This window comes from Myripristis murdjan, chromosome 12 (genome assembly GCF_902150065.1).
Source record: "Myripristis murdjan chromosome 12, fMyrMur1.1, whole genome shotgun sequence".
Classification (NCBI taxonomy): Eukaryota; Metazoa; Chordata; class Actinopteri; order Holocentriformes; family Holocentridae; genus Myripristis; species Myripristis murdjan.
This window is the reverse complement of record NC_043991.1, coordinates 311,383-328,551: the sequence shown is the minus strand read 5'-3', so window position 1 is coordinate 328,551 and position 17,169 is coordinate 311,383. Positions and strand designations below refer to the sequence as shown.

General features: G+C 46.4%; 2 protein-coding genes across 2 annotated transcripts in view; both read right to left on the bottom strand.

Annotated features, from left to right (window-relative positions):
- Nucleotides 1-144: 144 nt before the first annotated feature.
- LOC115369162 (formin-like protein 14) lies at nucleotides 145-9,459 on the bottom strand. The gene is made up of 11 exons (XM_030065732.1): nucleotides 9,228-9,459; nucleotides 8,748-8,819; nucleotides 6,430-6,843; nucleotides 5,491-5,800; nucleotides 4,534-4,800; nucleotides 4,321-4,344; nucleotides 3,940-4,108; nucleotides 2,869-2,951; nucleotides 2,315-2,386; nucleotides 1,884-2,035; nucleotides 145-1,367 (listed from the first exon to the last, which is right to left on the bottom strand). The coding sequence occupies exons 1-11, from the start codon at nucleotides 9,457-9,459 to the stop codon at nucleotides 1,216-1,218; spliced, it is 1,947 nt and encodes a 648-aa protein (XP_029921592.1). The 3' UTR covers nucleotides 145-1,215.
- A 4,584-nt stretch (nucleotides 9,460-14,043) lies between these two features.
- Nucleotides 14,044-17,169, bottom strand: part of LOC115368713 (band 4.1-like protein 4A) — a 6,619-nt gene continuing 3,493 nt past the window's right edge. The window contains exons 8-14 of the mRNA XM_030065013.1: nucleotides 16,038-16,088; nucleotides 15,642-15,731; nucleotides 15,481-15,543; nucleotides 15,331-15,366; nucleotides 14,785-14,853; nucleotides 14,477-14,557; nucleotides 14,044-14,347 (exon numbers count right to left, since the gene is read on the bottom strand). Of these exons, the coding sequence (XP_029920873.1) occupies nucleotides 14,269-14,347; nucleotides 14,477-14,557; nucleotides 14,785-14,853; nucleotides 15,331-15,366; nucleotides 15,481-15,543; nucleotides 15,642-15,731; nucleotides 16,038-16,088 (469 nt within the window). The 3' untranslated portion in view covers nucleotides 14,044-14,268. The remainder of the gene's footprint in view (nucleotides 14,348-14,476; nucleotides 14,558-14,784; nucleotides 14,854-15,330; nucleotides 15,367-15,480; nucleotides 15,544-15,641; nucleotides 15,732-16,037; nucleotides 16,089-17,169) is intronic.

Here is a 17,169-nt window from a genome sequence, read left to right as displayed (position 1 = left end):
GGAGGAAGAGAGCGAGAGGGGCGGAGCTCAGGGAGGACGGATGGAGTGTGTCCCAATAGTATGCATACACATGCATACTGCATACTACACTGCATACTTTGTAAGGGCAGCTGCAGTACATACTAAAAGTGAAAAGTAGAGGTATGAGGTTTGGAGCTCAGAGTTTAATTTGTGTAAATGAGGCTGTGACTCGTTTCCAAACACAAAACTTTATTTGTTCCAAAAATAGAAACATTTCAATGCAGAAATATATTATAATTCACATACTTCAAAATAAAAGTCTACAAATACTACAAGTGCTTTCAATCTGCATGTGTGTGTATGTGGACATTTTTTCATCAGTATTTTTTATTTGCTACATGTGGATTTTTTTATTGTTTGATTATTACAAAACAGAAGAAAACATCTAAAAACTTAATTTCAAGATAAAATTCCAACTAAAAATGGGATCTAACAGGGTCAAAGGTCACGTCTTCCCCAGCACTTTGAGGAAGAAGACCAGGGTCTTTTTATGATTTCCAAAACAAAAGCCCAAAAGTTCACATTGTTACACACTGCTACACTGTAAAAAAAAAATACAAAGAAAATATACTGGAGGAAAAACAAACAAACAAACATCAGCCTAAAACAGGGAGCCAATCAGAGCTCAGCGGGGTCACAGCTCACATCTTCACAAAGCACTTTTATTCTGAAAAAAAATCACCAAAGAAAAAGAAAAGCAAGTTGCAAGTCTACAAGTTTATTTGTTTTTTACTGAGTTTTAAAGTTTAAAGTTTCACAGCGCCCAACAAAAATATGAAGGGGTTTAAAAAAAAAAAAAAAAAAACGTCACATCTTCCAAAACACTTTGATTTTGAAAAACCACCAAAGCAAACAGCAAAACGTCACATTTCCTCTTCGTAAAATTTCTTCTCCAACTCTTTTGTGATTTCTGAAAAACCTGAGACGCAGGAATTTGCAGATCTGACTTTTATTTTGTAAACTTTGTTTTTTAAATCCCCCAAAAAGAAAAAAAGAAAAACTTTTTGAAAAACTGAATGACTCGCCCATGTTGATGTTGCCGTGGCAACAAGAGGCTAGCCGCAGCGCAGCGGCTGTCAGGTCCAGTGGAATGCTAGCTAGCAGGCTAGCGCTAATGTTCACAACATAAAAAAAAAAAAAAAAAAAGACACAGGAAGTAGCAGCAGCGGTGGTGACAGGAAGTGACATCACAGCTCAGACGTCCAGGCCCTGGCGGGACAGGAAGTCTTCGAGCGCGCTCAGTCGCTCCACCAGCATCACATCCAGGTCCGCCTCGTCGTCGTCAGGGTTGCCATGACAACGGCGACGACGTTTGCGGGGCGTTGCAGTGACAAGAAGTCCCGCCCCTACAGGAAGAAAACAACCTATATTACAAAATATTTTCAAATCTAATATGAAAAATGAAAAACAAAAAATAAAGTGAAATAAATAAAATAAAAACAGTAATTGTGAAAATTTTTTTTAAATAAAACATAAAAATAAAAGATGAAATGAAGATAAATGAGTAAAACGAAAACAGAACCAAATATGAAAAGTGAACAAATAAAAATATGAAATGAAAATAAAGTATTAAACTATAAGCCAGTACAATAAAGAACATGAAAATAAAATAAAATACATGTGATTAAATATATAAATACTAAAATAAATATAGAGAATCTTTTGTAATATATAAAAATGAATAAAATCAATATAGAAACGAAGAAATGAAAAAAAATACGAAGTTGAAAAAAATATAAAAATCAAAAAATAAACATAAAATGTATTTTGTAAACAAAATAAATCGTAAGAAACTACATGAATAAATAAATAAAAAACATTCTAAAAAAGTTTGAAAAAATGGACTCCATTTCCCAGGGTACCCTGTGCGGCGGTGGGTGTGGCCAGCGTCCTCCTCCTCTTTCGTGGCTGCGTGAAGTCGGGGAAGAGGAGGAGCCTGCGCCTCCTCTGCTGACCAATCAGCAGCAGCGAGCCGTCCTTCTCCCTCCGAGGCTCCTCCCAGATCGTCTCCAGACTGAGGAGGAAAACCACAGAAGAAGACAGAGGAAGAGAGGAAGAAGAGAGGAAGAAGAGAGGAAGACAGAGGAGGAGAGGAGAGGAGGAGAGGAGGAGAGGAGGAGAGGAGGAGGTAAACTGGGAGAAAGGAGCAGGAGGAGAGACTGGACCTCCTCGTGGTCTAAACTCTATCAGAGCCATTTTTCATTTTTGTTTATTGATTGTTGATGTGTTTGTAAACAGAGCTGCAGGTGGGGGCTGCTGTGTGCAGGTGCATTGTGGGAGCTGTAGTCTGCACCTGTTAGCCGGGGGGGATTTGTAGTTCTTGTTGGTGTAGATCTCCTCCAGGCTGAACTCCTTCTTCTGCAGCCTGGAACAACAAACAAACAAACAAACAAACAAACAAACAAACAAACGGTTAACTGCGTGGTGTGGTGTGGTGTGGCGTGGTGTAGCGTGTAGGGTGTGGCGTGTGGTGTGGTGCGTGGCGTGGCGTGGCGTGGTGTGGTGTGTGGCGTGTGGCGTGGTGTAGTGTGTGGCGTGGCGTGTGGCGTGGCGTGGTGTGGTGTGGTGTGGTGTGTGGCGTGTGGCGTGGTGTAGTGTGTGGCGTGGCGTGTGGCGTGGTGTGGTGCGTGGCGTGGCGTGGCGTGGTGTGGTGTGTGGCGTGTGGCGTGGTGTAGTGTGTGGCGTGGCGTGTGGCGTGGCGTGTGGCGTGGTGTGTGGCGTGGCGTGGTGTGGTGTGGTGTAGCGTGTAGGGTGTGGCGTGTGGCGTGGTGTAGTGTGTAGTGTGTAGTGTGTAGGGTGTGGCGTGGTGTAGTGTGTAGCGTGTAGGGTGTGGCGTGTGGCGTGTACCTCCTGGCCTTGGGCAGGCCCAGGGGCGTGAACAGCGGCGTCTCCCGCGGCGTGGCCCGGTTGATCCGGATCTCTGACACTCTCTGGAAACACCAGGAGACGAAGAGGAGGAGCAACCAGGAAGCATGAAACAGGAAAACACAGCCCAGTGTGTTAGCTCCACCCACCAACACACACTGTGTGTGTGTGTGTGTGTGTGTGTGTGTGTGTCTCTCTTAAGTCACTGTTTCAGTAAACAGGCAGAAAGTAAAACATGGAGCAGGTTAAATCTGTGGGAAACTCCAGAGCCGCCCCTCAGAGACACTGAGAGAATTTAAACTTTGGCTCCATGAGAAAGTGAAGGCGTGGATAAGCCCCGCCTCCTGAGCGGCTCTCAGGCACGTCAAACAGGAAACCCTCCACACTGAGGGCGGAGCATCACTGACGCGCTCGTTAAAGACGGAAAACTTCAAACACCAAATGTCTCTTTACTTCATAACATCATCACCCAGCCGCCGCTGAGGGGCGGAGCAACGCTCAAACCAGGAAGGAAACGTCTAGATGACAACAACAACAACAACAACAACAACAACAACAACAACAACAACAACAGGTGATTGAGTAAGCAAGTTTGCACACGTGTGAGATATGCAGTCGTGTTAAATGTCTTTAGCATTGTTCATGTTGACTCTGTCCCACCTGCCCCGGCCCGCAGGTGGAACCTGACCTCTTATCCTGCAGGGGGCGCTGTCCCTGGTTCAAATAAATAAAGTCCTATTCCTAACAACAACAACACAAACAAACACACGGGGCATCTGGATGTCATGACAGGTGCTGTGTGACGTCACGCTGAGCAGCGCCACCTACAGGCTGAGCAGCGCCACCTACAGGCTGAGCAGCGCCACCTACAGGCTGAGCAGCGCCACCTACAGGCTGAGCAGCGCCACCTACAGGCTGAGCAGCGCCACCTACAGGCTGAGCAGCGCCACCTACAGGCTGAGCAGTGCCACCTACAGGCTGAGCTGCTCTGGAACCTTCTTCAGTGGCTGCTGCTTCACTTTGAAGGAAACGGCTTGGTTTTTGGTTTTTTACCTCGCCTTTTCCGCCCGGCAACTGGCCGCTGTCCTGGCGGCGAGGCGGAGCCACGCCATTGGTCGAGCAGGCAGGGAGAGGCGGGGGGAGGGGCCGACGCCGGCAGCGGAGGCTCCGCGTGCTGTGATTGGCCAGCGGCTTCCGCTGTCGCCGGGCAGAACGAGGCGGACTGAAAAAAAAAAGAAAAAATTATTTTCAGAGATTTTTTTTAGATGTTTTTCATTCAAAAAAATTTAAACTTGATCATTTTACAATAATGGTGGATACATATTACATATTTAAATGTATGTTTCTGATTTCTTATTATACTGTCAAAATATGAAAATGAATAAATAACAAATCAATTAAGTTTACAAATTTACAAAAAATGTAACGTCTCACCTTGGTGGACACAAACGGAAATAGCTACAAATACAAAAACAGGAATAAATATTAATAAAGGCTCACATTTCTGTTTCTTATCTTTTATTAAATTAAAATTATACTAAAATCCAGTTAATTTTTCAAGACGACTACAATAATTTAATAGAAATATTGATTTTTAGAATGACACCATCCAATATGAATATTAAATATGATTATGAGTCTCCTCACCAGTGGTCGTTCTGCAGGCTGGGCGGAGCCGTGCAGTCTCTCAGAGGGGGGAGGGGCCTGCCACAAGCCCCGCCCCTCAGCCGCAGCAGCATCTCCACGGCAACAGGGGCGAGGCGCAACAGGGGGGTGTGGCCCAGAAGAAAGCGGCGGGAGGAAGCAGAAGCAGCGATGTGATTGGACGAGAGGGAGAGGGGTAAAGAGGGAGGGCAGGCGGAGAAACGCCATTGGCCCGTGGAGAAGAGGAGGGGATCTGATTGGCTGCTGCCGCTGCTCATCAGGGGCGGCTGGAGGAGGTGAAGGGATTGCTGGGAGGAGGGGGCGGGGCTGGAGATAGGAGGAGGAGAAGAAGAGAGAATTCATTACAAAATGAGAAAAAAAATAAAAACAATTCATTAAAAATAATTTGTAATAAGCGTCCGGGCGGCCCGAGCTGCCAGGAGCCTCGTTTTCCTGCGTGGTCTTCTTTCTTTCTTTCTTTCTTTCTTTCTTTCTTTCTTTCTTTCTTCTAAGGAAGTCTTACTCCCCATGCACGAAAAATCACCAAACTTTGCTCAAAGGTCCAGTCCCATGCCAGATTCCCTCAGCTGCAAACTCAAGCCAATAGTCCTGATGGTGGCGCTATAGCAAGCCTTTAAAGTTCAAAACTTTGAAAATCCATAACAAATCAACCAAAAATAATTGGAGAAAAAACGTAGGACATAAAACATAAATGAATAAGAGGAATGAAGAAAAAATGAAGGAAAAGGTCAAGCAGAGAAAATAAAAACATCGTCACACCAAAAGAAAGAAATTTAACCAAAAACAAAGAAAAAACATTTAAAACATAAAACACAGCAGATTTTACTGAAGTAAAATGCAATTCATAACAATTAATAATATTCATTTTTTCTTCTGCCTTTCTATCACATTTTTTTTAATTGATAGTAAAGAAAATATTTTATATGAATGAATTCCCACCTTTGGATGAGCAGTGTCGTCCCATTCCGCCCGGCAACAACCAGCTTCTCCACCTCTGATTGGCTGAAGAGAAGCTGTGACAGAGGGGGCGGGGAAACGCCTACAACGGAGTGTTCTGATTGGCCAGGAAACTCCTTTTTTCTCCCCCTCTTCCTCCTTTGTCTGCCATCATCCTCCTCTTCTTCTCTCTGCAGTCGCTGCCTCCTCGTGCCTCCTGATTGGTCGAAATCCTCGTCGTCTGAGGAAGAAGAGGAAGAGGAGGAGGAGCCTTCCTGGGTGCTTGGCGGGTCGCGGGGGGAGGAGGCGGAGGCTGAGAGGGAAAGGAGAAAAATGTTTATAAAATTACACACTAATACAAATTAAATTAAATTAAAATAAAATAGTATTAATTTAAAAAATAAAATCAGGTTTTCCTTTAAAACAATAAACAATGAACAATAAATAAGACATAACAAAATATTGAACACGAGCAAAAGTCAAAGACCCAAAATTTTGAAAAATAAATAAAACTAAAAAATGCAAAAACAATAAAAACAAAATCTGTACAACTAAATAAATAAAATGAAATACAAATAAAAACACGCAAGAACACAAAAATGGAATAAATGTTAAATGAGAAAGATTTTAAATGCGAAACAAATGAATAAAAACTACAAATAGCGAGAACAAATTTAAAAACTAAGAAATACTAAAAAATACGTTAACCAAAAAAATATTTTAAAAAGTAAAAGTAAAAAAAAAAGAAAAAATAAAGTAAATAAAGAAAACTTAGTTTTCTTTATTAAATTTAGTTTTTTAATTAAAAATGTGAAAAAACTAAAACTTAAATAAAATATACAAAAATATACAACATAAACATTAAATTTCTTTTAAAAACTGTAAAAACGAATGGAAAAAAACTTAAAATGAATAAATAAAAGATGAGATAAAAAGCATCACCTTGTTGTGAGTGTCTTCTGCGCCTCCTCCTCCTCTTCCTCCTCCTGCTCCTCGTCTCCAGGCGCTCCAGTCTCTGACTGACAGACGACAGCGAGGAGGACAGAGCAGAGAGGGAGGAGCGCAGCAGGAGGCGCACCTCCCTCCTGTGAGCCGACAGGAGGCGCTGCAGGGACGACAGGACCACCGAGGAGGAGCAGGAGCAGGAGCAAGGAGGAGGAGCTACAGAAGGAGGAGGAGGGGCTACAGAAGGAGGAGGATGGGCTACAGAGGGAGGAGGAGCTACAGAAGGAGGAGGAGGGGCTACAGGGGGAGGAGGAGCTACAGAAGGAGGAGGAGGGGCTACAGGGGGAGGAGGAGCTACAGAAGGAGGAGGGGCTACAGATGGAGGAGGACGGGCTACAGAGGGAGGAGGAGCTACAGAAGGAGGAGGACGGGCTACAGAGGGAGGAGGAGCTACAGAAGGAGGAGGAGGGGCTACAGAGGGAGGAGGGGCTACAGATGGAGAAGGAGGGGCTACAGAGGGAGGAGGAGGGGCTAAAGACACACAGGAGGAGGTGCAGGGAGGAGAGAAAGCAGGACAAGAATATGGAGGAGGAAGAGGATTGGAAAGAGAAGAGGAGGAGATGCAATGAGGAGCAGGAGAAGGAGAAAAGGAAGTAGAAGAAGAAACAGGATGACAAGGAGGAGGAGGTGCAAGAGTGGGAAGAAGAGGAGAATACGAGGAGTGAGGAGCAGAAGAAGAGGAGGTGCAGGGAGTAGAGGAAGGAGACATGAAGGTGGAGGGACAAACAGAGAGGGGAGATGCAGAAGAAGAAGAGGAGCTGCAGGGAGCTGAAGAAGTACAGAGAGGTGAAAAACGAGGAGGAGGTGCAGCACTGAAGGAAGAAGGAGAAAAAGAGGATGAGGTGCTGGGAGGAAGAGGAGGCGGTGCAGGAGTAGAAGGAGATGAGGAGGAGGAAGGAGGAGGCACAGAAGTGGAGAAACGAGGAGAAAGACAGAGAGAGGATGAGGAGCAGCGTGAAGGGAGGGAAGGAGAACAGGAGGAGGTGCCAGGAGGAGCAGAAGGAGGTGAAAGAGAGGGAGAACAACAAAAATGAGGAAAAGAGCGAGATGCAGAGGAGGGAGGAGGCGCAGGAATGGAAACAGGAGAAGACAGATGAGAGGAGGAGCAAAGAATAGAAAAAGGATGTGAAGTGGTAGAAAAAGGAGGAAAAGGAGGAGGCGCAGAGATAGGAGGAGGAAAAGGAGAGGACCTAGGAGGTGCAGGTAAAGAAAAAGAAAAGGAGGTGCAAAGAGGAGGCAAACCCGTAGAAGAAACAGGAGGATGAGGAGGAGGCGCTAAAACTCTAGAGGAAGGAGAAGGAGAAGAGGAGAAGTGAGGAGGAGCAGAAGGAGGTGAAGTCGAGCTTGAAGAAGGTGCAGCAGGAGGAGCAGAAACAGAGGAGGCAGGAGGAGGAAAAGGAGGAGGATGTGCAGGAGAAGAGAAGGAAAAAGAAAGAGGAGGAGAAAACGAGGAAGAGGAGGAGCTCCGAGGAAGGCCTCCTGCAGGAGCAAAGCACAGAGCCAAACATTCACCACGTTAGAGTCAACAAACAAACAAACAAACAAACAAACAGTCAAAGAGCCGATCAGCTGATCTGCTCCTGAGGAAAACAACAGAAACAACAGACTGACGGAAGAGGAGAGACTGAGCCCCTCACACACTGATCACAACCACGACACGATCAATCACTTTCCATAAACTGATCACCGATCTGTCACTTTAAATAAACTGATCACCGATCAATGAGTTTAAATAAACTGATCACCGATCAGTGACTTTAAATAAACCGATCGCCGGAGTCTAAATAAACCGATCGCCGGAGTCTAAATAAACCGATCGCCGGAGTCTAAATAAACCGATCACCGATCAGTCACTTTAAATAAACCGATCGCCGATCAGTCACTTTAAATAAACCGATCGCCGGAGTCTAAATAAACCGATCACCGATCAATGAGTCTAAATAAACTGATCACCGATCAGTCACTTTAAATAAACCGATCACCGATCAGTGAGTTTAAATAAACCGATCAGCGATTAGTGATCCGACCACATGAGGGAGCAATACGTCTGTTTAAATCACTTGTTCACACACTTGATCGCGGTGTAGCTCATTGATCGCGGCGTAGCTCATTGATCGCGGCGTAGCTCATTGATCGCGGCGTAGCTCATTGATCGCGGCGTAGCTCATTGATCGCGGCGTAGCTCATTGATCGCGGTACAGTGTGTGGCCCTGGGAGGAGCCAGCGTGGATCACAGTATGCTAGCAAACGCTGACATGTGGGCTTCTCCACAGTATCAAAGGGCAGGTCGGCGAGCGCGATAATTTTCTTGACCTGCATGATGTTGACTGGAGCATAGCAATATTATGAAACATTAATTTTAAGATATTTGATTTTCATAGGTTTAAGCAGGACATGAAAATATTAGTTATTGTAAAAATAAATTTAAAATATTCATTACACACAATATTAACTGAAATAGCATGAAAACAAATGTAATTCTTTTCTACATATTTTCTTGATTTATGTGATATCAACTAAAAGAACACAAAGATTAAATATTCCATATTTTTTTGGAATATTTTATTTTTCCATTTTCATATTAACAACCATATAAAACACAAAACAACAAGCAAACAGCCTCATCTCCTCAGAGCCTCCAGTCACGCGTCACTGCTAACCTGAGATACTACACATTTAAAACAATCATTCTGTAATAACTAAAATATTATTAAAAATATTATTTTTTTACTCACCTATATTCCGCCCCAAAGCGTCCGGTTGGGGGAGCCCTGCCGCCTGCTTCCTGTTATCGTCATGGCAACCAGGCCCCAATTTCCTGTGGCTGTCATCGTGACCAACAGCAGGAGGTCTGAGGGGGCGGGACCAAACGCTGTCCAGGCTGTCCCCCTCAGCCAATGGGAGAGCAGCACCTTTGTGCTGCCCTCCGTCGTCCCTCTTGTCCAATCCGGACGGCCGAGAGATCATGGCCACGACTTGACGGAAACAAAATGCAAATAAAAAATATTTCATTTAGTAAGACACATAAAATGAACCTCAAGAAATTATTACATGACATAGATGATCTTTCTCATATTAACAGCCAAAAATTAATAAAACTGGGTAACACTGCATTACATACCATAAACTGTGAAATACCATTAAAATGACACAAAAAACATTAAAAACAAAAGGATACAAACACAGGAAGGCAGGCTTTACTTTAGGTTTTTTGTTGTTGTTGTTTTTAAACATAAAACCTTTGCTGGAAACTACATTCTGTCAGATGGAATTATGGGAAGTGTAGGCAAAGCTGTCATTTAAAAAGAGAAAACAAGCTCAGATGGAAAATAAAACATGGAATTGATCCCGACGTTTTCCTCGGTATTCCAGGCTGGAATATTCCAGAACATCCCTCCAGCCTCTCGCGGGGCTTCCAGCCCAGATCCCAAACTGATCCCAAACCCGATCTGAGGAAAATTCCATGAATTTGCGGCTCAAGGCGGCGGAGCGTCCCGCAGCGCCGCGAGCCGCTCTGCGGGACGCTGCGTCGCCCACATGCGGGGCTGCCGCGGCCGCAGGTGGGGTCCCAGGTGACCGTGTCACCTGGAGCGGCAGGTAGAGACACGGCAGGTGAGGGCTGCACGTGAAAGTGACGCAAAATTAATGAAAAAGAGCGGAGACTAAAGCGGCTAAGCTAAGCGTTAGCAGCTTTTCCTTTGCTTTCCAATGGGATTTAGCCAAGCTAACGGGGCTGAAACGGCGCCGAATGAGCGCCGGTTCTCACCTTTTGCGCCGCTCGTGAGTCCGCGAGGCTCCGTCACGTCCGACCGGCCGCCATCGCCCTGCGCCCCGCTGCGGGGCCCTGCCAAGCCGCTGATGTTTTGCGGGAAAATCGGTGCGTTTCTGCTCAGCCGCTGCGGGGGAGGCCCGTCCAGCCGTTTCCGGCGGAAGTGTCAAAACAAAAGCCCGTGCGTCGCTCACGTGTTGGTGAGCGGAGAGGCGCAGAGCGGCGCTCCAAAACAGCCAAAGCGGCGTTTATTGCATATAAAACATGAGCTGAAGGGACTGAACATTATTTAGAAATAAAAAGCTGTGACCCTCTGACCCAAATCCACATGTCCTCTCCAGGTGACTGACAGGGTCTCTCACCGGGTCCCTAGGTACAGCGTGTCCGCTCCGGCTGCCGTGTTCCTGCCGTGGGCTGCTCAAGGGTGACACACACTGTGTGTGTGTGTGTGTGTGTGTGTGTGTGTGTGTGTGTGTGTGTGTGTGTGTGTGTGTGTGTGTGTGTGTGTGCGTGCGTGCGTGCGTGCGTGCGTGCGTGCGTGCGTGCGTGCGTGCGTGCGTGCGTGTGTGTGTGTGTTGTTGCCTTATGACAGCTGAGTCATGCAGAGGCTGTTTGATGAGCTGTTTGCTGTTCTGTCCACGGGCACCATGACTCAGCACAGGTATCTTTGCTGAGTCATGTAACTGATGAATAGTGGAGGGGCGGAAGAAAAAAATCTTTTCTGAGTTTATGAAAACTGTCCTGTGGAGTTTGTAACCTCCTCACTGCTGGCTGCAGACTAAAGGTTGGAGGTTCTGTCCGGGTTCCCAGCGGCTGATCTGCACTGGTCCCAGTGAACACAGCACTGATTTGAACATTTTCTGGGTGGTTTGTCAGGCCTGCATGGATTAGCTCCACAACACATCACAGATCTGCTAATCCCATAATCTGAGCCCAGGTCACTGAGCTCCTCTCCTTCCAAGATCACACCTCAAAACCAAAGGAGACCTCCCAGGCTCTGCAGCAGCCTCCCGTCCCAGATTAGCTCCTGTCCCAGATGAAGTCCCATCCCAGAGTAAATCCTGTCCCAGATTAAGTCTTGTCCCAGATTAAGTCCCGTCTCAAAGTAAGTCCTGTCCCAGATTAGGTCCTGTCCTAGGACTGTCAGGGAGTTATGTGAAAAAAAACCTATTTTAAATAGTCTAAAGGCTCCATGTGAGGAAGATGCAGCTGTGGTTGTCATGGTGATGGTGAAGCTCATCAAACCTGTGAGAAAGGACACGCACAGCCCGTTCTCTGGAACTGTCCCTTTAAGACCCGCCCACAGCACTTCCTGCTTTCTGTGATGTCACACATAAGGCAACTCCGCCCACTTAAACTAGCCGGCCCGCCTCCCTAGGTAACAAGCTAACAGGTGACAAGCTAACAGGTGACAAGCTAACAGGTAACAAGCTAACAGGTGACAAGCTAACAGATAACATGCTAACAGGTAACAAGCTAACAAGCTAACAGGTAACATGCTAACAGGTGACAAGCTAACAGGTAACAAGCTAACAGATAACATGCTAACAGGTGACAAGCTAACAGATAACATGCTAACAGGTAACAAGCTAACAGGTAACATGCTAACAGGTGACAAGCTAACAGGTAACATGCTAACAGGTGACAAGCTAACAGGTAACATGCTAACAGGTAACATGCTAACAGGTGACAAGCTAACAGGTAACAAGCTAACAGGTGACATGCTAACAGGTAACAAGCTAACAGGTGACAAGCTAACAGGTAACATGCTAACAGGTAACAAGCTAACAGGTGACAAGCTAACAGGTAACAAGCTAACAGGTAACATGCTAACAGGTAACAAGCTAACAGGTGACAAGCTAACAGGTAACAAGCTAACAGGTAACAAGCTAACAGGTGACAAGCTAACAGGTGACATGCTAACAGGTAACAAGCTAACAGGTGACAAGCTAACAGGTAACAAGCTAACAGGTGACATGCTAACAGGTAACAAGCTAACAGGTAACAAGCTAACAGGTGACATGCTAACAGGTAACAAGCTAACAGGTAACAAGCTAACAGGTGACATGCTAACAGGTAACATGCTAACAGGTGACATGCTAACAGGTGAGCCATGTGGCAGAAAGCTGCAGCTCCACAGTCGAGGCCAGCAGGCTCATGTTTCTCTGCTCACTCTGATCACGTGATCACATGATCATTCCTGTTTACCGCTGAGCAGCGTGGGTTCTAGCGTGGGTTCTAGCGTGGGTTCTAGTGTGGGTTCTAGCGTGGGTTCTAGCGTGGGTTCTAGCGTTGGCGAGAGGGAGGAGCTGTGAAATGATATTTATCAGAGCTCAGGTCCGTCCTGCAGGGAGGTCAGGAGGTCAGGAGGTCAGGAGGTCAGGAGGTCAGGTCACAGCGGGGGGCTGATGTTTGTGCGAGGCTCGCTGCCCCCTGCGTGACCCCCGGCGCTCTGCACAGATGCATTCTGGGTCGAGCATGAAGTCAAGAACCAAGAAAACACAGTGTGATGATGTCACACTGAAGATGACCTTTGACCTTTAGGGTGGAAAATGTCATGCCTTCTTCGTTTTATCCTGTCAGACATTTGCATGAATCTTATCTTCACTGGTTCTGGACAGAAATGTGTTAGTGAGGTCACAGTGACCTTGACCTTTGACCTCTGACTTCCACAAACCTATGGAGACCTTTCTCATTTCTCCACTGTACATCCTTGATTCCTCTCCTCGCCTCCTATCCTTGCACCTTAGCCCCGCCCACAGGAGATCCAAGCTGAGGAGGTGAGGAAGAGCCTGGAGGAGGGAGGAGGCGAGGAGGAGCCTGGAGGAGGGAGGAGGCGAGGAAGAGCCTGGAGGAGGGAGGAGGCGAGGAGGAGCCTGGAGGAGGGAGGAGGCGAGGAAGAGCCTGGAGGAGGGAGGAGGCGAGGAAGAGCCTGGAGGAGGGAGGAGGTGAGGAAGAGCCTGGAGGAGGCGAGGAGGTGAGGAAGAGCCTGGAGGAGGGAGGAGGCAAGGAGGAGCCTGGAGGAGGGAGGAGGAGCCTGGAGGAGGTGAGGAGGTGAGGAAGAGCCTGGAGGAGGCGAGGAGGCGAGGAAGAGCCTGGAGGAGGCGAGGAGGCGAGGAAGAGCCTGGAGGAGGTGAGGAGGAGCCTGGAGGAGGCGAGGAAGAGCCTGGAGGAGGAGGAGGTGAGGAAGAGCCTGGAGGAGGAGGAGGTGCGGTGGCAGGCCTCCTGGCTCAGCCTCAGCTCCTGGTGACGACCTGCAGAGCGTCAAACCAGCAGCTCCTTCTAAAGAGCTGTGGAGAGAAACAGGCCTTCAGCCCAACCTCATGTGATGACCCCTGACCCTGACCCTGACCCTGACCCTGACCTCTGACCCCTGACCCTGACCTCTGACCCCTGACCCTGACCTCTGACCCCTGACCCTGACCCTGACCCCTGACCCTGACCCTGAGGCGCTGTAACACAAATGGCACAGCAGAGTGATGTGAAGATGAGTGGAGCTCGTGTGTCAGGAGGACGTCAGAACATGACTGACAGCTGATGCTGCTGTGAGGTCACAGCTGGACACACCTCCTCCTCGCTGCTCCAGGTGCATTCTGGGAACTGAGATCCTCACAGAAGGAGGCCGAGATCCACTTCCAGCTCAAGGACAGAGGAGACGAGGAGACGAGGAGGCACAACATAGAGAAATGAGACGGGACGCAACAGGATACAGAAACAAGACCGACGAGAAGAGTGTTTTTCAAAATAAAAGCACCCCCAAGCAAAAAGTTTGTGTTTTCAGAAACATTTTATTTTGTGATTTTGGGGAGAGATACAGAAACTTATTTATTCACCTCATTTTACTTTTTGCTTAAAACCAGAAGAAGAATCCAACATGAAAACATTTTTCTGAAAAATAAAATTTTAAAAATCACAAAAACAATAAAATACAAAATTAAAAAACAAACAATGAAATCCCATAGTGTTGCATTATGGGTAGGCGATTGATCCGACAAGAGGCGATTGGCTCAGGGACTTGTGGGTAGGTGGCAGGAAGTGTCGGTCGCCGTGGTAACTGGAAGAGGAGGAAGCAGCTCTTCTGTGGCGCTGAGAAAATAAAAGTCCAGAAAGGTGAATTCTGATTGGTTGAACTGTTGCTATGGAAAATGACTCAGGAAACGTTGATTGATCGGCTGATTTATTGATTTGAAAATGAGACGTTTGATTGGTGCTTACTGGAGTTCAGAGGCCGACGCCCACCGGTGATGTCGTGAGCTCCTCGGGGAACGCCGTGATCTGATTGGCTCCCGCTGAATCCTGACAGAAAAAAAAAAGTGAAGACATGAAACTGAAAAAGGTTGAAAAGTTTTTTAAACAAAAAACAATAAAAAGATAATAAACATCATAAAAATAGTAATAAAAGATAAATAAGTTACATGAAAAATAATTTTGAATTTACACACAAGAAAGATGTATTCAGTAATGTGTGTGTGTGTGTGTGTGTGTGTGTGTGTGTGTGTGTGTGTGTGTGTGTGTGTCCTCACTTCACTTCCTTATAAGGGATTTGCCGCCGCTGCTCGTCCGTCCAATCAGCTGCGTCGACCGGCTCCGTCCTGAACGTTAAAGCAGCCAGTTTGACTTTTACAGAGAAAAACTACAAGCTGCTCACAGAATGAAATGACAAATACAATAAAACAGCAAAATAACAACAAACACTGAGGAAAAACTAAAGTTGATGAAAAGTGAAATGAAATGCAGAAAAACAAAAAAATATCACAAGGTACAGAAAAGCAAGTTACAACTATTTTATTCAGTGGAAAAGATTAAAACTTTAAAAAGACAAGAATTTAAAGGCTAAAAAATTAATAATAATAAATTAAATATAAATAATAAAATAAATAGTAATATACATGGTAACATTTAGTAACATTTAGTCAAATAAAGTAAAACTTGCAATAATAAATTTAAATAAAATGACAAAATAAAAATAATAAATGATATAAAATAATAATCAGTTTCAGTAACATTATATGTAAATACATGAATACGTAAATAGCTAGCTAGCATAGCATGCTAACAGCTTCACTCACTGGATGTGTTGCCATAACAACGCATCGGGGCTCCGCCTACAACAGGGCAAACAGTTAGCATTAGCATTAGCAGCACACATTAGTCTTGAACTGTTCATTAGCATTAGCTTCCATTTTTCATGTTCCTCTGTTAGCGTTAGCCTGACTCACGATCTGGAGCGGCGGCGGCGCTGCTGGGGGGCGGAGCCAGGCCTCTGGTTGTCCTGGCGACCACTAGAGAAACAGGAAGTGGAGTGAGGAAAAATTTAGACAGAAAATTTTTAAACGACCATAATTTTACCGAGAAACATGAAAACAAAGCAGCTGCTCGCCAGTTTCTCTTCTTCTTCCTGCGTCGCTCTCTGACGCCAGACGAGCCTTCTGATTGGCTGTCGCTGCTGGTGTTGCCATGGGAACGAGAGCTGAGGAGAGAGAGCAGAAAGAAGAAGATGAAGAATGAAGGAAAAGCAGAGCGGGAAGAGAAAATTAAGTCAATAAATTCAACAAGAACTTTTAAGTTCAGGCAACAGGAAGTGGCTCCGCGAGGCTCCGCCCCCACGCGCTGCTGCTCACGCTCAGTTTTCATGAAATTAGATTTTAAAAGATGTTTTTGAACATGTTCAGTCACTCGTGTTAAAAAGAAAGAAAATTACAAATAATGCTAATAAATAAAAATGGCACAATTGGAGATAAATGATAAAAAAAATGCCAAAGCTCCGCCTCCCTACCCTTTTCGCTGCTTCCTGATTGGTCGATCACCATCCAGGCTTCGGCTCCGCCTCCAAAGGAAAAAAACAAATCAGTAGGTTGTTTCTGTTAAAGAGAACCTGAGTGAACAGACTCAGAGCTGTCAGTCACTCCTGCAGGAGGCGGACCAGCAGCCTCAGTCTGGCTCCTGATTGGACGCCTCAGACGCCACACAGAGAGCCGGGATGCTCTTCCTGTCTGGTGGCCGGGCCGTGTTGCTCTCCTAAAAATGAACATTCTTCCTAGGTTACCACATCCAGTCCACTCCAGATGAGTCCTGCCGCCTTTCCACATGAACCTGAAATCTGATTGGTTGGTTTGGTTCCTTTAGGACAGAGAAGAAGCCACGCCCCAAAATGGCCGCATGACGTCTGTCATCCTCAGCGGGTGGCACTGAGCTCCCCGACCTCCAAAATATCAACTCTCTGCTCACATGTGCATTACAGCAGAATGAGCACATAAATCTGCATCTCCTGGGCTGGATATGAATAATAATAATACTAATAATAATGATAATAATACTATTAATAATAATAATAATACATGACATTTGTATAGCGCTTTTCAGGATACCCAAAGTCGCTCACAGAGAAAAAAAGAAAACAACTTTAAAAAGATAAAACTAGAAAACAGTAACGAGGGAGAGCAAACAGGAGGTCTGAGGGCCGGGCCGGGGCCGGGGCTGGGGCCGGGGCCGGGGCCGGGGCTGGGGCCGGGGCCGGGGCCGGGGCCGGGGCCGGGGATGTGAGCTAGAGGTGGGGGGCGGTGGCTGAGAACGCCCTGCCACCCCGGGGTCAGCCGTGCGTCTCAGGGACGCCCAAAGGGCTGGCGTCGGCAGGCCGGGGTGCGTGGCTCGGGGCGTGGCTTGGGGCGTGGCTTGGGGCATGGCCTGGGGCGTGGCTTGGGGCGTGGCTCGGGGCGCGGCGGTGAGGGAGGTGGTGACGGAGCCTTCAGGGCCTCGTAGGAGCTGAGGAGGATTTTGAAGTCGATTCTGTATTTGAAAGCTCCACGTCCAAATTTCCCTTAAAAAACTTACTGTTCATTAAAAACCTGAATTCTCTGAAGTTTGCTTGTAATAATCCAAACACAGTGAGCTCTGTCAGAGCTGGGCGT